Raw genomic sequence first — 22,331 nt, forward strand, 5'->3', positions numbered from 1 at the left:
AACAGATTTTTTTTTTATTCTTAAAATGATTCTGTTTGAATTGGAACAAATCAAGACAAGATAAGCCATTCTGCCATTATCGTCCTAATCTGACCAATTTTAATCATTTGGAGTCATATATTTTTTATATATATATATATATATATATATATATATATATATATATTATTACATATATCACCCTGAGGTCCATTTAAAATGTAAGGAATATTTTTGAAATAGAAATCCATTTTCAAACAATAATTTCTGATGGACAAAATCAAGTCCCACCCTCATTTTTTTCTTGTTTGAGAAGCTGTTTCACTCGGATATATGTCACTATCCGATTGTTAAGTCTGACGTCACGCGTGACGTTTAGCCTTTTCCGGGTCCAAGCGCTCCTCTCGTCCAGAAATAACAATGGTGGAACCTGTACATTTATTTACGATCACGTCCTTCTTAGTGAGGCACCCTTGGCGGTCAAAAAGGGTTTAAATTCCTTTAACACCAACAGAGTGGTTAGTGTAGCTCATCACTCAGGTGGCATAATTAATCCAGGCATCAATGAAAAAGAAGATTTACGAGGTTGAGGTGAGTTAGCTCGGGACACGGGACACAGCACTGCGGCATTGTAAAAACACTCAATAATAACCAAAACACTAGCGAAAGCGGTAGAGAGGACCTGGACTTTGGACCCGGAAAGAGTATTATCGGAGAGTGGTTACGTCACGACTTAACAACCGAATAGAGAATAAAAGACTCGCAACTTCCGTTTCATGTCGACTTTAAAGTCTTTTTTTTATTCTATTGTACTTTCTCTTATCGGAGAGCTCAAATATAGTTTTTAACTACATTCTTCAAAAACGGTATCTTTGTTCATGGTGTTAAAATAGGGACCTTATTTAAATAATAAAATAATATAATAATTAAAACAATAATTAATTAAAAATTAATAATAATTACAAAGCATTTTTATAAAGGATATTAGTGGCAGGTGTTACACAGCCAGGAACAGCAGAGGATTTGTCTGACTTTATGTTCAGGTGTTCTCTTGCTAACTCTCTTCATCTGTCTCTCTGTAGTACGGCGTGGACATCATGGCACGGGATGCTCACGGCAATACGGCATTGGCGTACGCACGGCAAGCTAACAGTCAGGAGTGTATGGACATCCTCCTTCAGTACGGCTGTCCCGACGAGCGTTACCCGCTCATGGCCACTCCCAACCTGTCCCGCAGGAACAATAATCGCAATAACAGCTGCAGCAGCATGAACAGTGCAGTTATATGAGGAATAAAACACATACACATGAACATGCACTCCTCCTCCCTCTCTATACACACCTTCATATGTACAGCTCCACCACTGCATCAGAATCATGAAACTATAGCAGACTCAAGGGAATGATGATGATGATGAAGAAGCATGAGAAGAGCTACTGTGTTTGCACTCACGGCCTCCCCTTGCCTCTTGTGAAACGATCCGCACCCTGACTCTACAATCTCTCTAGTTGGAAACGTTGTCATGGCAAGGTTTTTTGGGAGAGTGCCCTCGTCCAATGTCTCGCTGCATCGTGGAACAAAAAAGTAAAACAACCCTGGATTCTGTTTTTCTGACTGCGCCAGTTGAAGCTACCAAGTGCATGATGGGAGAATAGGGTGTGTATGTATTTGGTAACTGGTGACGCATCTTATCAGCCTCTTTTCTGTGGAGTCCAATAGGAAATGATGGGATACTTTTACACCGAATCTTCAAAATGACCCAGAAGTCCCAGAGAACTTCAGTTGGCCACCATGCGTGTCTGGACTTTCATCTCACCCCTTTGACACTGGTTTTTCTGTCTGTTCTCTCTCTCCCTCAGACTTTTTCTTTGCATCTGTTCTGACTCTTTTTCAGTCAGTATGTCCATTATGTCTTCTTTTCTTTATTTTAAAGGAATGTGAAAGGATGTAATGACATTTACGGAAAACACCCAAATGTTGAGTCATACATTTGAATTTTGAAAATCTGACATGGTCTTTTAAACCTTTTTTTGTTTTAACATTGTTGAGTAGCATTTGTCTTAGTGCTCATTACTGGACCAACGGAGGATTCTTAAAAAGGTGTTTAAAGATTTATGTTTCTCAGATGTAAAAAGGGAATTACATTTTTTTACTTTCACCAGCTTTTATTTAGCCAATTTTTTATCTTTCTACACGTCAAACTAGCCTTATAGGTTGCCCATTGCCCATCTTCATCATCAAAAAAAAAAATGCACCGCTATGATTTTTCCTCGTTTTAATGAAAGTAATATCACAGGTAGGTTGCTTCGTCTCTCAGCACAGAATATCATGAAATGAAGGACTTTTTTGTAATGCAATCTGCTCATGGTGGCCGTTGCTTTCGTACAGTGGCGTGCCTCTCTCAGGTCATCTCTGTCTGTTGCTGTTCACACACTTTACACTGCAGAGTCCGAAACCTCATGTATCTCAGTGAAGAGAAGGGCTCTCTGGGTCTTCAATCCCAATCTGTACATACTTCTTCCTTCTCTTTCATTCTATTTTTTCTCTAAGTAGTGTACTATATTAAAGGTATTTGAAGAAAACACCCCCTCTGGCATAAGCCTTTATTATTATATTTTTACCAGCCTCTTTGCTTGTTTCAGTGCAGGTTTTGGTGTCTGAAAGTGTGCCTGTTTGAGTCGAGTTCCCTCTTTCTGCTCCCTATTTCTCTGAATTGTTCTTCAGAGCCTATTTTTCCTCTTTGCCTTTCTTCTTCCTTTATTGTGTCAAGGAGTATTAAAGCAATACGAAGCCAAAATTCCGCCAGGTAGACACACGAGTAATAATTTCCCGCAGCGTTCTTCGTCACCCCAGCGGTCCGAGCTGCCATTGTTATTGAGAGATGTAAAGCCGATGTAAGACTCTGTCTCAGGTCGTATATCATTACAGAAGATCCCATGCAGGGTTTGATATTGACTTACTCCATAATATGATTTAATGGGCTTTGATCATTTAATCTCAGCTTCCATTGATTTTACTCTTCGCTAGGTAGTAGAAATGTGAAGGTACTTGGCTTGGGGTTGGAGATGCGAGAGGCTCTGTGTTGTAGAATTGATATTCTGCAATACGAACAATCTGGAAAGTCTTCAAGCTTGTTGATAGACATTTTGGGAATATGTAGAGAAACTTAGATAGTTTAGAAAACAGTGAGAGTTGAAAAGCTTTAGTGAAGGATGTGAGGATGTAAACTATGAGAGAAATATTGAGGTATGTTGATTTTCAGCTCAAAAGGGTGCAGTTTTCGCCTTGTATATAACGTAGCAGGCCTTTAGAGGCTTTACCACAATAACCATTATTTATGACTAAATGCACTACAGAACACCGATCACTTGTTGTGAAGAACCCACAATATAATGTCCACTTTGAATCCTTTCTGTGAAAAAAGTCGTTTTTCTTTTTTTTTCTTTTTGCATGAACGGATGTAAATGTTCTCTTCCTTGTGTAAATGTCTTCGTCTTCATAAAATGACTGTACCCTGACAGGTGACGCTAAAGAGTCTGCCATTTTAATATGAAAAAAACCCTTATGAACAACTTGTGAACTTTTTTTTTTTTCTTTTTTTTTTCTCCCATATCCTTCTTTTGTAATCCATCCCTTTGAGCAAAACTTCTTTTTTGATCATCTGTCTATCTGTAACTGAATAAAGAAAGCATGAATGAGCAAAAGAGACAAAAATCCAACCAATACCATGACAGCAACCAAAGGATCATGCCAGCCCTTGTGAGCAGATAATGCAGACAGTTGGGGGCTTTATCAGTACGTTCCAAGTTGCTTGAACATATCCTCGTTTTTTTCTTTCAGTTTCCATTCACCAGTCGTCGCTTTGTGTAAATAGATGTAAAAATGGAGAAACCTGTAGTGTTTGTTTACTTTGTTTTCGTTTGTGTTCGTTACCTCATTTCATCAACAGTCTCCGTGTTATGTTCAAACCCAAGAGACCCGTTTAATTATTTATGAATACGCTAATCTGAAAGGGGAGGAGCTCTCTCACACTACTTGGGTTTTGCATTTGTTCCTTTATTCAGTCCATTGACATCACTACTATCATTCTGATTCGAATTATCGGTGTTGTATTTCTAATTATTATTGTTGTTATTATATTGAGTTTGTGTCAGCTGTACAGTACTGTGTTGAAAATTATACCTGATGCAGAGTCTTATACTGTAATGTCTCTTTTCAATAAAAAGCTTCTTAATATAATGTTCTCTCCTCGATTTTGTACTACCCTTTTAATTTATTTAATAGTGTGTGTGTGTGTATATATATATATATATATATATATGTAAGACTTATAAATAAGTGGTTTTGATTTAAATAGGCAAATGCTCAATACTCTATGATTGGATCATTATTGCAGGGATTATGTTTCTAGCTTTTCATTTCTTAAACAACCATGTAGGAAGACACATCTTGGCCATATTCCAGGATGACAATGTCAAGATTCATCAAGCTCAAATTGTGAAAGAATGGTTGGGAGAAGAATATTTTTCACCCATGAATTCAGACCTTAAATTCATTGAAAGTCTTTGGGATGTGCTGGATACACATTTATATTAATATCAATATATAAAAAGTGTTCTTTTCAGCATATGCTTCATTCTTCTTCCTCCAGACATACCGCTGATCCATAGGGCCGAAAAGTTCCAATTTTGTTTCATCGCTCCACAGAACAGAATCCCAAAACGTCTGTGGCTTATTTATATGATTTTGAGCACTTTTCCTGTGCTTTTGGGTCATCAGTGGTGTACATCTTGGAGTTCTGGCTTGGAAACCATCTGCGTTTCGTATGGGCCGTACTGTGCAAGCTGAAACCTCAGTGCCTGTTGCCACAAAGTCTTGCTGCAGGTCTTTTGCAGTCACTCAAGGGTTTTTCTGAACCTGCCTTCTAAGAAATCTGGTTACAGTCGTTGATAGCTTCCTTTTTCTGCTCCGTCCAGGTAGTGTAACCACTGTTCTTTCAACATTCAACTTGCACACTATGCTTCCAACAGTGTCTCTAGGAACATTTAGTGCCTTTGCTATATTTTTGTATCCTGTCCCATGTTTGTGAAGGGTGATGATATCCTTCTATTAACTTTTTGGACCATTATTTTGACTTAGCCATATGAAGTCAATTGTAACACTCAACAAACCTAGCCAGTTCAGGTATTTCATGTGTTCTAGCTCAAATACACCTGCTGAAACTAATGAAGCCCTTGATTAGTTGCATCAGGTGTGCTTGTGACAACACCTGTTTTGCTGATTTGTGATGTGGGGGATTCTATTCAGGGGGTTGAATAATTTTGAGACTGCTGAAGTCCTTAAAAGTTGCATTTTCAGTTGAATTTGGGGAAACCACTTGAAACATTTGTTGTGTAGAGCTATTTCAATTACTTTTGTTTGATTTGGTCATTGCAAACAGCTGAAAGTCTGTAAAATTTGTGAATAAACAGTGGGGGTTGAATAATTACATAATACAACTGTATATGTATATATAGTATTATTTATTATATATACACGGTATGTTACTTCATAATATATAATAATGATTCATAATATTTACAGTGCATATATATATATATATATATATATACACACAGTGGGGAGAACAAGTATTTGATACACTGCCGATTTTGCAGGTTTTCCCACTTACAAAGCATGTAGAAGTCTGTAATTTTTATCATAGGTACTCTTCAACTGTGAGTGACGGAATCTAAAACAAAAATCCAGAAAATCACATTGTATGATTTGTAAGTAATTAATTTGCATTTTATTGCATGACATAAGTATTTGATAAATCAGAAAAGCAGAACTTAATATTTGGTACAGACACCTTTGTTTGCAATTACAGAGATGATACGTTTCCTGTAGTTCTTGACCAGGTTTGCACGCACTGCAGCAGGGATTTTGGCCCACTCCTCCATACAGACCTTCTCCAGATCCTTCAGGTTTTGGGGTTGTCGCTGGGCAATACGGACTTTCAGCTCCCTCCAAAGATTTTATATTTGGTTCAGGTCTGGAGACTCGCTAGTCCACTCCAGGACCTTGAGATGCTTCTTACGGAGCCACTCCTTAGTTGCCCTGGCTGTGTATTTCGGGTCGTTGTCATGCTGGAAGACCCAGCCACGACCCATCTTCAATGCTCTTATTGAGGGAAGGAGTTTGTTGGCCAAGATTTTGCGATACATGGCCCCATCCATCCTCCCCTCAATACGGTGCAGTCGTCCTGTCCCCTTTGCAGAAAAGCATCTGGGTTCGGGCCCAATATCCGAGCTCGGAGCCCTCTCCCCGGACAGCACGCCAAATATGCATACCATTTATTCTAACTTATTTGTAAGTGTGAACTCGTGAATCCATGACGGCGTAGTGTGTTACTAATGGTTTTCTTTGAGACTGTGGTCCCAGCTCTCTTCAGGTCATTGACCAGGTCCTGCCGTGTAGTTCTGGGCTGATCCCTCACCTTCCTCATGATCATTGATGCCCCCAAGAGGTGAGATCTTGCATGGTGCCCCAGACCGAGGGAGATTGACCGTCATCTTGAACTTCTTCCATTTTCTAATAATTGCGCCAACAGTTGTTGCCTTCTCACCAAGCTGCTTGCCTATTGTCCTGTAGCCCATCCCAGCCTTGTGCAGGTCTGCAATTTTATCCCTGATGTCCTTACACAGCTCTCTGGTCTTGGCCATTGTGGAGAGGTTGGAGTCTGTTTGATTGAGTGTGTGGACAGGTGTCTTTTATACAGGTAACGAGTTCAAACAGGTGCAGTTAATACAGGTAATGAGTGGAGAACAGGAGGGCTTCTTAAAGAAAAACTAACAGGTCTGTGGGAGCCGGAATTCTTACTGGTTGGTAGGTGATCAAATACTTATGTCATGCAATAAAATGCAAATTAATTATTTAAAAATCATACAATGTGATTTTCTCAATTTTTGTTTTAGTTTCCATCTCTCACAGTTGAAGAGTACCTATGATAAAAATTACAGACCTCTACTTGCTTTGTAAGTAGGAAAACCTGCAAAATCGGCAATGTATCAAATACTTGTTCTCCCCACTGTGTACATATATATATCATAAATTCATTTTTGCTTCTTGTTAAATTTAATGAATTAAAATAAGCTAAAGTAACACGATTGTTTAATATTTTGTCACAACTTAATTTAATTGTGTTCAATCAACCTAATATATTTAAAACTGAAGTTTACTTAATTTGTGTGAAAACTACATGAATCATTTTTGATGACAACTAACTGGGCAGTGGATCTGTAGTTCCCAGCATGCTTTGCAAGGGACTGCATTAGGAGGGTAAATTTAGGGATTAAAGTGTTATTTTATGTGTTTTTCTGTAAATGAAAAGATGTTGTTAGTTAATGTTAGTGTTTAATATTCAGTTATGTTAGAAACTTAGAGGACTTTCTGTAATGTTTTTGAATTTTGTGGTTACCATTTATGCAGAAGAGTGGCGACTTTGTTTAGTTTAGGGCTGTGGGCACTCATAGTATACACATGCATTAAACCTCTTTCGCAGACCTGCATAAGTAATATTCAATATTACTCTGTAAAAAGTGGTTTTAATTAAATTGAACACTAGTAGCTTCTATCATTGGAAATAACTGTAGAGTCAAATTAGCTAAAATTGTAATGTTGACGATTTTAGGCAGTAAATGTAGTCAACCTGACAAAACTTTATCTAGCAGGAATGACTAAATGAATTTAAGTTCATACAACAAGATTACAATAAATCATTTCAAACAAATTAGATTTTTTTGGAAAAACATATATACATACATACAGTATATACATATATATATATACATATAAATGTATACATATTGGCATTTACTTCACAGATCTTAAACCCAAATCAACTGTGTTTCAGGAAGTATTAAGCTAATCGAAACATTCATGTATGTTTTGTGCTTCTCGCATGTCCGCAGCCCGAACGCCTAGTTTGGGTTTCTCAGCGGATGCGATCCTCTCTCCGGCCTCCGCGGTGCAGATGAAGGCGTTAAAGCCGGGTCCTGCCGACTCACTGTGTCTCTAATGAGATAAAGATCCTCTAATCCCCTTCTCATCCTTTCCTTCGCAGGAAGAGAGCCGCTGCTCCACAAAGCATCCAAGGAGGGGATGCGGGGCTTGAATCTGCCCCCTGACCGGGAGGACAAAAGAGGCCTCAGCAGCCCAGGAAAACAGATGTAATTAAAGAGATTAGACAAGGCAGAGAGAGAGAAAAGAGCAATCTATAGAAAGAGGAAATGTTTCGTGGTTGAGAGGGGAAGTAGGAGCGTGATTATGAGTGACTGACAGGAAGTGTGTTTGTTTTCTTATAATTCCTTTCACAAACATTTGCAGCTTGTAAGCTGTTGAAGGTTGACAGGCTAAAGGAGCCATGGGAAATGAATCCTTAAAATGTCAGTGGTGGTCCAGAACCACAAAACCCTGAAGCATCTTGTCCAGATCTAGTCTGATCATCTCTCATCATAAATCAGTTCCACTTAGAAATCCAATGAGGCACAGCACTGGTTCAGTGCATTAACAGAGCTGTTCATCTATCATGATATGTGTGTGTGTCCCTCTCACACACACAATAATGGCATTAGAAATGCTAGAGAAGCCCTGAAATGAGGCGTGAGCTGCACCATCATGTTGTGATGATAATCCAAATGTTCAGAGAGAAAGAGCTGGAAAATCACACTCTCTAATCCTGCCGTACTGAGACGGGTGTGTTGTAATGCATTCTGTTTAACTGCTGTAACTCAGTGTCTTATCTTTGATGTAATCCTATATTTCTCTGCTACAAATTATAGTTAATAAATCTACTACTCATGCTTAAATTGTGTGAATTAATGTCAAGTGCAAAGAGTGCTGTACTTAATCATCCGTTCCGAGGTGGGGTGAAACACTAATAGAAAACATGGACGTTTTAAAATGCATGCATAAATTCATACTGTCATAACCATCATCACCCCATCTTCATTTTACTGTAAACACTTTCCTTCTAAATGGCCAATTATAGGAAATTCAATGAAAATAGCAAATAAAATAAGTGCATAAAACAGGTGTGTGTGTGTGTGTGTGAGGTCCTGGTTAACCTTACGTTATGGGGACAAAATGTCTCCACAAAGATGGCAATATCTGAAATTCTTGTCCTTGTGTGGAAAATGTTTTGGTCCACATGAGGAAAACAGCTTATGAATCATACTAAACACTGGTGACTTTTGGAAAATGTAAAAATGATGAAAGTTTTCTGTGATGGGTAGGTTTAGGGGATAGAATATACAGTTTTTATAGTATAAAAACATGTCTATGGAATGCCCCTTTAAAACATGAACACTCAGTGTGTGTGTGTGTGTGTGTGTGTGTGTGTGTGTGTGTTAGTCTCTCGCAATTGTCAAATATATCCTACTGTCCTGTTTTGTGCAAAATGCTTATTCCCTGTTTTTTTGTTTTTGTTTTTTTTTGGCCAGGCCATGAAACTTTTAAAAAATGTATTTAATAGGCTATATGATATATATAATTTATTATATAGCAAGTTGATCAAGAATCAGATGACACCTGTTCTGTCATTTAACATGAATTAATATGATCTCAACTCCAATTATAACCCAGACATGAAATTGTACTTACCTTAAAATTCTGTTTTGTCTTGTAATCCTTTTTATTTCAGAATCTGTAAATATTATACATACGCGTGTATGATTTGTAAGTGATATCATCCCTGTAGCTCTTTTCAAATTGGTTAAACTGGTGGTATTATAACTCACCCGCTCTCCTTTACATACACAAACTGACTGCTTGATGCTCATTGAAAAAACATGCTGAATTATTAATAGCAGTTATGATTGTTACTATAAAATCATAATATTGGAATTTTTAGATCTATTAGAAAAATATCAACTAAAAGGAAAAATCAGCAACAATGAACAACTGCTTTGTTGTGATAAATCTCACATAAAGCACTCAATTTTTTTGTGCTTTATACTGGTAAAAGATTGAATAACATTTCAGAAAGTAGATATTTTTTTTTGCATGGAGGTGCGTTTGTCAATATGCAGATCTATAAAAAAAAAAACGTTAATCTTAATCTCTCATTATGATTACAATTATGTTGCTCATAATTTAAAAAGGTTTTATTTTTTATTTTAATTTTTTTTATTACTTTGAGTAATGTTTCATGTTACAAAATCACAGAAGTAAAAAAAAACAAAAAAAAAAACAAATGTGTCTTTGTCCTTCTCTCATTAGTGTTATCTTTGTTGTTGAACACAGAAAGTTCCAGCATATGTGTGTGTTTCAGTGCTCTCACTGGTTCTGCAATCAGTGCTCTCCGTCAGGATTAATCATTGGAGGTTCATTTGACGCTGTTAATTTAGTGCAGGAGGGACAAGCTGGAGTGAAAAGCTGCGGCCCGAGCCGATCCCCGCGGGCCCATTTATCTGTCAGACACTACGGACAGCCTTGATTACAATTTGCACAAAAATTCATTAGAGTTTAGGTAATTGTCAGATCTCTCTTTCTCTCTCTCATCACGGTTCCTTATGAAATGCCTTTCTGCACAGTTTTCGTGTCAATGGACATGAAAGCATTGTCTATTTTCCAACATCATTCAGACCAGCACATTTCAATTGTCTACACTGCTGTGTCTCTCTCTGTGTGTGTGTGTGTGTGTGTGTGTGTGTGTGTGTGTGTGTGTGTGTGTGTGTGTGTGAGAGAGAGAGTGATGAGGCACTGATGATGTCTGATCTATTGCGATGCTCAAGACTTGCACTTGCATACAACAATAAATCTACTACCAATAATTTAATTTCTCTTGGAAGAAAAATTTGAATTCCAGATTAAATATGAAACTTGAGTCTATTAACCACTGCAGTCATAATAACTTTTTGTTTCACGTTACATTTTTCATGTTACTTTATATATAAGGTGAATGCCGATTACTACAAACAAGTAGCTACTTAATGTGTAATGATTTTGCCCAGCAGACTGTAATTAAACTGTTTTTGTTATTATAAAAGTAATCAATTATAATTACATATTGTTTGTAACATGGACACAGTAAGAATGTAAATAGAATCTTTTATTTTCTCATTTACCAAGTATTTACTCATTTCTACTTTATTTAAAACAATTATCGCATTAATTTAGGTAAATAAATGTTTTCTAAATTAATAAAAAATATACATATTACAAATTCTACTTATATTAATTATATGTCAATAAATTATTTTCTTAAATGACTGTAATGAATGTGTAAAGTTTGGAGAAAAACAGGGCTAAAGTTTGCTGTAAAAAAAATCGTTATTAATCTGTCGAATTTGGAAACTATGAACCTGTAGGCCGTATGTTTGTTGAGAATAATGTATATTTCGACAAGCTTGCATGCAGACACAAATGCAAAATGATATAGCTAATATTATATGATCATATTGATAAATAAAGTACTGAAATTGGTGTAGGCTACTTTTTTAAAAAGAGGTTAGAATTGGCCTAGAGCAATTTGTCGAAATGAGTATGGAAAAAAATATGTAGGCTACATGAAATATAGAAATGTCAAGAGCTGCGAGGTTTAAATTATTGTATTATGATCAATTGCATATACAGCAAAGCTGTTTGCGAAATTATTTTTGATTTACATTTGCGTCTCAATCTTTCCCGACGTGTGACGAATAGGCTCGTTACTTTTCGTCGTATAAAATAAGGCAGGTCAACGCCGGCCGGAGATCAAGGCTGACACGAGGTTGTGTCTCTCATCATGACCCTGACATCTATTCATGAACCACACCCTCCTGTCCCAACACCCGATTCAAACCTGACAAGGTTAGATGATTTCAGATCATCTGTACTAACAGAGCAGAGACTGCGCGGAACAGATGGCGCAAGCGGAAGGCCGTTGTGCAGGTGCAATAAAATAACATTATTAGCAGTAATTGTTATTAACTTATGTTTAAAATATAGCTACAAATTATAAATCAAAAGTAATAAAGACAAAAGTTACACAAATAATGTAAAGAAACAAGTCTAACCCATTCAATGTTTTTGAATTGATGATGTAGTTTATGTTATTTCCCCTTCACGCGCACTTCAGTGACTTACATTAAAAAAAATTAAAAAGGACAATTTTTTAAAACAATTATTTATGGTCCAGCTTTAATCCACACAATATTCTGAAGTCAGTAAACTCATGAAACGTTAGCAAGTCTTTTTTTTCTTCTCACAATATTAAATAAATTAGCAACGTGCCCGTGACGTCTGAAAAGGTTACAGAAAAAGGGAAATGAATGCAAGAAAAACAAAATTAAATAAAGGCTATTTACCATAAAAAATAAAAAGCACATATTTAACAGGTTGTTTTATAAATTCGAGGGAATGGTGTTAATTTTACTATTAATTGAATTATATTGTGTTCTTCAGCAGAGACCAGAAGTGCTCCTTTTAGGATAATATTCATCTCTGCCAAAAACACTTGAACTAGACAGTCACACAAAACTAAACATAAATCTGATTAAGTTTTTAAATACATCGTGGAAATTCAAGAACTAAAATTTGTACGTGATTTGGTCCAAAGTTAGAAATAAAACAGCAGTTTCTCCCTTCCAAAAGGTCTTAGTTTGAACCTTTTCGTTCAAACTGAGTCTGTTGCTTTCTTTTCCCCCCGTTTGCACAACTCTGTAGTTTGAACGAAAACTATATATATATATATATATAGGTTGCGTCGTGTCCTGGGTTCCTCAAGAACAGTTTGGTTATATTTAGATTTCTCAGAATTGTCTTGGTCCTCTAGTGTATCAAGGTCTGGCCTGTTCTAACTGTTGGTGTTGGCTGCGTATTGCAAACCGACTAACATGCACCGGAATGGGCACCACAATTTTCGGGTTTCTGGAGGGCTCTCCGGTTTTGGAGTTCACGTTTCCCGCTTTGACACGTTTCCACTTGGCTCTGCGGTTCTGAAACCAGATCTTGACCTGCACCTCGCTGAGCTTTAAGGCATGGGCGATCTGTGAGCGTTCTGTGAGTGATAGGTATTTCTTACAGTGAAACTCCTTTTCCAGTTCTAAGAGTTGCTCGCTCGTAAAAGCCGTCCTCCTCCTCCGATTTTTCCCGGTGGACGTGGTGTTTCCCGCCCCATTCCCTCCGTGGACGCCATCGTCCAGTCCTCCGTTGCCGTCTCCATCTTCTTTCTGACACATCGCGTTCCCGGGCCCGTTGTCGTCGGAGCTGTAATCTAAATCACTGTCCATGGAGAAGCTCTCATCTTTCCGGTGACACTCATCCTCCTTCGCGTCGTCTTTGCTGTGACCTCGCACTATGGGAATAAAATAAAAAGCAGAATTACTTTGAGGACTGTTATCAGAAGAAAACATCTTAATGTAAGCATCTGCTGTGAGGTAATTTGTGTTTTTAGTTTTGACTAGTATGGTCAGGGAAAAAAAGTTGTGTGTTTTCTGAATCTGACCTAGTCTTGTCTCGCAACACATTCTTCCTGTTTATTGCTGCCACTTTTACGCGCAATTACGCACGGTGATGGATCTCTTAGGAAAGTAGTTTGCACACCTCAAAACAAACCGGCCTAAAAGTTCTCCCCCTTCTACATGATCATTTGGCTATTTTACCTTCTTTTTTTTTTGAACATGCATTATTTTTGCATAGACCTTATTTTTTCATAATTTCAGATTTCAATATCAAAATTGTCCCTTCAGCTAAGGTCATTTTTCTTTACGTTGCAGACATGGTAGGCTATATTACAATAATGCGGGACTACATTTATTTTACTCTGCCAACATATAAATGATCCAGGCGAAAGTGAATTTTGCTTACAGTTTTATGGACATTTAAACACCGCTGGCCCTCCGATCCCTCAATTAAAATGAGCTAATTTAGTCCTTGATGGCAGCTCGGCCTCAGGCACTATTCCCTGGAAAACTTGATTTGGGCCTTTAATTCACGTGTGTGTCACTGAAATTCCACAATCATGACATTTTATTTCCGGGAGATTTTATATAATTATTTCCGTCCCACATTTCTCGTTGCAACGGTAAACTGAATTTTAAGTGACAAAACAAATGTTAGCGTATAGGCCTTAAGCAGACATACACAATTTGATTCTAAGAAAGCAGAAACAATAAAACGCATGACATTGGAATAATACATATTTATAATTATTTCAAGTTTTCTTTTAAGTATATTTAAAAATTTGAGAACACAACAATCAGTAACAACTATGGGACTATCAGTAAGTTTACTTTTATTTAACATGCATGATCAGTTTTGCTCTTCAAATATATATTTTTTAAGACTTCTCAAACAATAAGGACTTAGTTCAATGCAACCCTCCTCTGAAAGTGTGAAGAGTTCTGAAGGCTGGCTTTATCTCACCTGTAGAAGTGTGCACGGACTGCGAGTCGTGAAATGACGGAAGGGTCGTTGAATCTTTCGTTGGAAACGTTTTCCCATCCTCTCCATCCAAACGAATATCCTGAGATTTATCAAACATGGCGTGAATGGACTGAGAGCTCAGCTTCCTCGCCGCGTCCTGGTGCTGCTGAGACGGCGAGCTGGAGAAGCCGCCGGGTAACGTGGCCATTAGCGTGGATGTGAGCGCCATGCCCTGCGCCAGACTGGAGCAGAACCCGCTGGGTAAGCCCGGGATCGGGTGGTGCGGATGGGTCGCGGGGAGCGCGCTCTGAGGAAGAGTTGGAGGAGGTGGAGGTGGCGGAGGAGGTAGCACCACTGACCGGTAGGGCATAAACATGGGATAGCCCGTGTACACGAAGTGTCCCGGACTGGGCTGCGGTGGACCTCCGATGAGCGAGTCAATGCTGAATGCAGTGGTGCTTCCCACCGGACGCTGCATCATCATGAACGGTGTACTGTAAGCTGCACTCATATGATCGTGTATGGCTAGTTTATAAAGTCCTGAAGTCTGTGGGAGCAGCTGTCTCCCCTGTGCTTCTCAGATGAGGATCTCACTGCTGGACAGTGTCATACACTGACACTCTCTGAGGTTTTGGTAATCCTGCGAATGTCTCTCTGTATGCGCAGTTCGTAAAACCGTTGCATCTGTTTCGACTTAGTTCAGAGCCAAACTGATTTTTTTCGTTGTAAGAATAGAGCGAGACAAGTGCATTAAAACACAAACAAACGACGCAAATCCCTTGCTGAGAAATGTCTGGACGAGAAAAAGGTCGAGCATCTCAGATGAGCTTTATCGTCCCCTCTTGAGTTATTTCAGCGTCCTTGTCCCTTCTGCTTGGCCGCTTTTCATTCCGACCTGATGGAAGTCACAATAAATTGCTCCTCGCACTCGCAGTATCAGCTGTGATCATCTGCTGAAGTGTGAGTTTGAATTACGCTCCTTCGGTTTAAGCGTCTCCACCATGCGCTCTGGCCACGCCCACCGTTACTCTGCGCTTGCTATTGGTCCAGTTTCATCCGTTTATGTGGAACTGTCCTGACGCGCCTGAGCCGCGAGCGCTGGCTTCTGTCTCTTAAATTAGAACGTCACCAACACAGTCTCACATTCCAAAACAGTCAAAACAAGAATCATGTGAGATGTGATCTGATGTGTATTTTGGCATCTAATGGTCTTGCTGAATTATTATTATTATTCTTTTTTTTGTTTTTTTTTGTATTCCAGTTAATGAAAACCATCCTTTTGGCCACACTGCATGCATATTCTGAGATGTAATTTAGTAAATGTAAAATAAATATTTTACCGTTCCAGGGGCCCCTAGAATCGTCACCACCTTTCGCCCCGCTTCAGCGACTAACCCTGCAGATGAGACTGACATTGGCCTGTTCATAATGACATGAGACTCTGCCCTTTATAGCAGTCAGTCATTTCAGACACCTTATGATCTGTGAATCAGCAGTTAATAATCCTCATAACACTGTGTTCTTTACATCCGTAAACAATCTGCTCTGCATAAATACATAGTGAAGTATGAAAATGAAAACCTATAGGCTAATTCTCTGACATTTCTTCAGATAAAGCTTTCATACATGTTAAATCATGCGCCAGTAGACAGGCATAATTCCAAAACCCTGAATAAATAAAAAAAATAAAAAAAATAAAAATAATGGAATTGTCAATGTTTAATGGGGGAGGGGGATTAAATAATGAATTATTCAGTGGAATTTCTGATCAATAAATGTGTCTCCATATTTGTAAAATCTTTGTCCATTTGAGCATCATTTGGTCCACATAATTAAAAGGAATGCGCCCGATCCTCCGTTCATGCTGGTGATTAGTCCTAATCTTTGGGGACATTCGTGCACCCTAAAAACCTTGACCCGAGCCCCCACCTCTGCCTCCATGCCAAATCAAGGGCAATCCCCTCACCCCCTCCCCAGGGTCACAAGGACATGGTCTCATTAAAGACAGGCTGATCCGCAACTGCAATGCAGACATTAAATAGCAGTATTTTTCAATTAACGCTGACAAATTCAATCAAAATTCCATAGATTAGGATGAAATGAGGCATGGGTCATTTACAAGGGGATTTAATTGCACCACCATTAGACAAATAGTACAGCAGTCACCGTTCCATTATCAATCATGTGAAGGCATCAATAGTACAGGGAGAGGATGGGGGATGGGGGGTGCTTTCTAATACGCCGCACCGCAGAGCAGCTAATAAATACCCTCTTTTGTACTTATAAATTATCCAGTTTAATTAACAACATGGATTATGATTGGAATATGATTTAATTAAACCTTTCCTGCATGGTGGAGTGCAGAATCATCCATTATGTAGAAGCGAAGGGGAGCGTTACCGTGGGCTAAATTAAGAAAGGCCCAGAAACACTGACAGACCCCGAAGACCTTCTGAACGGGACAATAACTGCAGATAACATGCAGAGGAGTTCTGTTTTAAACAGGAGGCTGCGCCGGCCCAATACATGCTTTTAATTGTGTAGCATACAGACGGAGGCCCGGAGAAAATGCCCCGCATCTAAGAAAGGTTTACTCAGTGGGCAAACCAATTAAAGACCTCTTATTGCTACTCGCTGCAGTTTTGCAGGGGAAATGGATTTTGAAATGTTGCCTGCAGCATTTGACCATTCAACATTATTTAGTTACTGTGTCTCAGGCTCAACCTTTTCATCAAGATCCAAATGTCAGCTATAATTTATTCGGCACAGTTCGCTTCTCCCAATGAAAACATGAGTCGCTGTTTCCCTCTCTCTGATCCAGTCGCATTAGGAAAGGGCATAGGCTCACTTTCATATATATGTTTAATTTGCTCTCAAATTGTTTTGGTCATAGACAAACGGCTATTAAAAGCCTGACCTTCGATTTCAAATTATGAGATCTATTTGAAATCAATTGATTAACCTTTAAATGATCCCCTGATGATAGCAGATCAGAGCCATTCAAGGTCTGGTCATGCGTGACTGGTGGGGAGTGCTGGTTCTCCCTGAGGCTCGGGACTAAGCACAAAGATTGATCTATCTCAGCCAACCAGTCCTCAGGGCTCCACACTATACCAGTCAATAACCACTGAGTTAAGGCTGCTCTGTATCCTTACACTCACCGCAAAAGGTCTAGACATGTATTATATATAGCCTACTGTGTAATATGTACTGATAGGTTACAACAAGAACTTGAGAAAGTACATGATCATCACATTTCTTTATGTTTATGTAACAGAATTTGTTCATAAGAAATAGCACAATATTTAAATACATAATTAATTCATAACCACTTTAGCAACAAGTGCAACAGTTTTCTGTTCATGTAATCATGTGTGGCATCTCAAGTATTTTATAAGAACTGTGCATTTTGTTTTCAGCACAGTACTGTGCAACAGAGCTGCATTGTTGCTATTTCCCTAATGACTCTCCATCGCGCAATGTGAGCGCACGCTGCACATCCTCCACAACAAATCTATTCCTTCCCAATTATAGAAAACAATCAGTTGCACTACAGATATTTTGCATTTGCCTCGTTTGCCTCAAACTGCCTCAAACCTAACAGCAGTTTTGATTATTTATTTTGGCCGCAGTGAATCATTTAGTCCCTTTAACTGAGCCTTTTACACCTAATTCTATCCTTACACCTGTTTAAAAGTTACTGAAAAATGGATCTCACTAAAACAAAATTTGATACCATCGTAAACACTTTTCTCAAAATATCTTATTAGCTCATACAACTATAAAGATCAAATAAACAGCAATGAACCTCGTCATTGTGCACAATGCCATCGTGGATCAGGAAACTTTTGCAGTGCATTGAGACGAACAGGTGTTTACCCTTGTGAAAAAGAAGAAGCATACCTTTAAAAAGAGTACTTATTATAGAAAAAATATACTATAAAATAATCCTTAAGTGTGAACTGGATGTAATGTTTTCAGACATTTAATTGCTTATTACATTAAATATTGAAATATGAAAATTTATTGTAGAAAAAAATATTTTAAATGCAATGATTTAAACTATATATTTTGACATATAGTACATATTTATATGTAATTTCATAGTTACTGCTGTTGTCTTTGAAATCTGCTGCCGAATGTACTGACAATACATTGTAAACTAAAATATACTTTAATGTAATTTCTATTGAAACTTATATGTGTATTATTAGGTGTTAAGAAACACTTAATTACACTTAAAGACTTAGTTCACACAAAAATAATAAAGAATTGTCATCAATTACTCACCCTCATGTTGTTCCAAACCCCGTAAGACTTTTTTCATCTTAGAAAACACAAATGAAGATATTTTAAATGAAATCTGAAAGATTTGTCTTCCTCCATTGACAGTCCACACAACTACCACTGTCGCTTCAAAAAGTTCATAAAGAGATCATAAAATGATCATATGAACATCCATATGAATAAAGTTTTCTGAAGAGACTGGATCACTTTAGATGAACAGATTAGCTTAAATGTAGGCCTTTATTCACATATAAATATTGATCAATGAACATGAACAGAAGCTCTGAACCTTCTTGATGCGCGAGAACAAACCTCACTGGTTCTTGCGCGAGCTCAAACGTGCTGCGGAACACAAGAATGAACCTCATTGGTTCTCGCTGAAGCTCAAACGTGCTGCGGAACACAAGAATGAACCTCATTGGTTCTCGCACGTCAATCGAACATTCTATAGAGCTTCTGTTTATCACAACTGATGTGTGAACTGATGAATGTTTATACAGTGCTGGTCAGAATTATTTGCCCCCTTGGTAAATATGATCAACAACAATCGATAAAAAAGTACCCAATGCGTAAAATGAAATACTCTGCTGTATCTTTAATGCTGTGGGCCTCATTTTTCTGCCAGAGGTCCTGGACATCTTGTTCAGATACATGGCATCATGGATTTGATCCAACAGATAAAAAATCAAAGCCTGACAACCTCTGCTAGAAATCTTATAACGGGCTATGTTTGGATCTTCCAACAGGACAGTGATCCAAAAACAAACATCAAAATCAAAACAGAAATGTGTCACTGAGCACAAAACCAAGCATCTGCAATGGCCATCCCAGTCCCTGACCTGAACCCTATAGAAAATGAGTGAGCTGAACTGAAGAGAAGAATCGCCAACATGGATCTGGGAATCTGAAGGATCTGGAGAGATTCTGTATTGAGGAATGCTCTCTGATCTCTTGTCAGGTGTTCTCCAAACTCATCAGGCATTATAGGAGAAGACTCAGAGCTGTTATCTTGGAAAAAGGAGGTTGCAAAAAGTATTTAATAAAAGGGCAAATAATTGTTCCCAACGTGTTTTGGAGAAAAACATTTATTTCATAATGTGATTTCCCCCCCACTTTCAATTATTTTACTTCAATGAAAGGTTAGATTTTTGCAATTTTTTAAAATAAAATATCAAAAGGATAAACAATGCAGATTTATTTACTTTTTACAGCCATCTTTACAGGGGGCAAATCATTCTTATGTGAATAAATGCGTAAATTCAATATGTTCATCATATAATGCGATCGAGTCTCTTCAGAAAATTTGGACTTAACCATTCAATTCATATGGATTAGTTTTATGATCTCTGTGAACCTTTTGAAGTGTCAAAGTGGTAGTTGAGTAACTGTCAATGGAGGGACAGAAAGCTCTCAGATTTCATCAAAAATATCTTAATTTGTGTTCCGAAGATGCATGAAATAGTTTAATTAACATGAGGGTAATTAATGACAATTTTCATTTTTGGGTGAACTCATTTAAATGACCGTCTATATTATATATTATCTTCAAGAACAGTAAAAAAATATATATATATATACTTTTACGATTTGAAGTAGGCTACACTACAATTGCACATTAAATACAATTAAGAATACTTCTCTTTCAGAAAAATAGGAAATTGCTGTGGTTGTTTTTGTTGTTATAGTGTTCTGGGAGAAAAACACCCAAAAAGGGGCCTTTAGCCCCATTGTATCCTACTTGCTCCTTTTGAATACTGGTTATTACATTGCTTTACATCAATCACAATATAGCTGACAAGAATTCCATTCAAGTCTATGCAGACAGAAGCAATAACAGAAACACTGTCTGGCAAGTGAAGACAGAATGGAGTGTAAAAGGCAGGTCAGTGTCATAACTACACTAGGCATGTGCTTTACGCCTGTTCAGACTCCCACTTGATTATGTCATCTGGCTTTGTGAGACATATACTTCTATATCAGGACACATTTTCATTGCCACTTGTGCATGGTAAATAGGCACAGAACTCAACACAATACTCATAATAAAGCGTAATTCAAATCATCATTCCATTTTGAATATGCCCCACATTAAAGGGATCACACCACGACACAAGTGTGTGCCATGGTCCAATTCATCTTGCTTTATTAAAGCGAGGAAATGAGGTGAGGCATCAGTGCTTTGCACCCCCAGGGCACGTTCAAGACAGATGAACAACAGGGGCAAGCACAATGATAGCACAGGATTAGCACCCCACACACACTGGAGCTCTGTTCAAACGCACAAAGCAGCAGAGAATGACTTTACAAATCCTCAAAAGCAACATTCTGATACTGTCACAAGCACCTCGCACATGCAGTGTTGTACAGCTCAAGGAAATCAATACTGCTATAAGTGCATCTATAAAAGACCACCATAAACATGCCAGCTCATTCAGCCCAGTCACTGGACTCTATGGAACTAAGAATTGACAGTATGCTGCTCCCTTATTTATTAGGAGTTCTCTTTGTCCATAAATAGATTTTCAGCAAATTATGTCATTAAAATAGAATTTATAACAACAAATATTTCAGTTTATTGACAACTGCGTAAAAAAAGTGTTTACAGGACAAGAAAAAGAAAGTTGTAAAACTTCACATCTAGTTCTAATTTGATCTGTGTTCATGTTAATCAATGTTAATTGACAGAAAGAAAATAAATATCATGGCTGACTAGATGTGGAGGGTTGTAACACTTTCAAAGTTGACCCACAAAAATGGCCATATACACTGTTAAAATATGTTTTTACATTGCTTTAACTCATCAAAATATGTTAAGCAATTTTCTACTTTTTTCTGTAAGTTATATAAGATTCAACCCATTTTAAAGTAATTTCAATGCAATTTAAGTTGAAATGACTTAAACATCCAGTTGATTGTACTTAAAAATTTAAGGCAGCAACTTAAATTTGTCAAAATTTGATAAAAATATCACACTAACAGTGTGTTAATAAAACACACGATTGTTGTGTTTTTATAATCATTAGTTTTTAATATGTTTTCTGTAGGCCTATTTGTTTTATATTAGTGAATTTTCTTCTGTTTCTCATTTTAATTCTTTTTTAATTAAAAAGTTTAACATGAAATGAAAAAGAATATTGATGGAAGACAACAATTCCTGTAAATTTGTCCACAATAATTCTACAATAAATTCATGAGCAAAAACAGTTCAACTGTTTTTTTTTTAAACTCACTCTGGAAGTAGGCCTACGTTTGTAACATTACCACTTTTTGTACTTTTTACAAATATTTAGGCTACACAGTATGGATACTTTGTGAATGAACACACCGTTTTAACCATATATTTAAGAGATATTATATCAAAGAAATACTAAATACTCTTAATTGAGTAACAATATGTGTTACAACACTGGCCGTCTTTCCTACTAGTACACAGAAGTTCCAATCAGTCACATTAATCGACAGCGCCGCCTGCAGGACATAATTAAAACTACAAACTTGTTTCAGACAGTTCAACGTGTCGAAGACGAAATTAACTCTTTGAGTAAAATAGTATTATTTGACAGAAAATATGTTTAATTATAAACAAGATTCACGGTACATCCAGGCACATACTGAACATCTACAGTAGCCTAGTGCACAATACGCTACTCTCACATGAACACAATTTGTACATTTT

The 22,331-nt window shown here is 37.6% G+C and overlaps 2 protein-coding genes across 5 annotated transcripts in view; one reads left to right on the forward strand and one right to left on the reverse strand.

Moving 5' to 3' along the window:
* agap1 (ArfGAP with GTPase domain, ankyrin repeat and PH domain 1) overlaps positions 1 to 4,219 on the forward strand; it is a 217,092-nt gene extending 212,873 nt beyond the window's left edge. For all 4 annotated transcript variants that reach the window (XM_082136709.1, XM_082136710.1, XM_082136707.1 and 1 more), the window contains one exon: positions 1,062 to 4,219. In XM_082136709.1, the coding sequence (XP_081992835.1) occupies positions 1,062 to 1,268 (207 nt within the window). In that variant the 3' untranslated portion in view covers positions 1,269 to 4,219. The remainder of the gene's footprint in view (positions 1 to 1,061) is intronic.
* An 8,071-nt stretch (positions 4,220 to 12,290) lies between these two features.
* gbx2 (gastrulation brain homeobox 2) lies at positions 12,291 to 15,417 on the reverse strand. Its single transcript, XM_082137431.1, has 2 exons — positions 14,369 to 15,417; positions 12,291 to 13,298 (listed from the first exon to the last, which is right to left on the reverse strand). The coding sequence occupies exons 1-2, from the start codon at positions 14,877 to 14,879 to the stop codon at positions 12,781 to 12,783; spliced, it is 1,029 nt and encodes a 342-aa protein (XP_081993557.1). The 5' UTR covers positions 14,880 to 15,417; the 3' UTR covers positions 12,291 to 12,780.
* Positions 15,418 to 22,331: the final 6,914 nt, after the last annotated feature.

Source organism: Leuciscus leuciscus, assembly GCF_965113295.1.
Source record: "Leuciscus leuciscus genome assembly, chromosome: 14".
NCBI classification, from domain to species: Eukaryota; Metazoa; Chordata; class Actinopteri; order Cypriniformes; family Leuciscidae; genus Leuciscus; species Leuciscus leuciscus.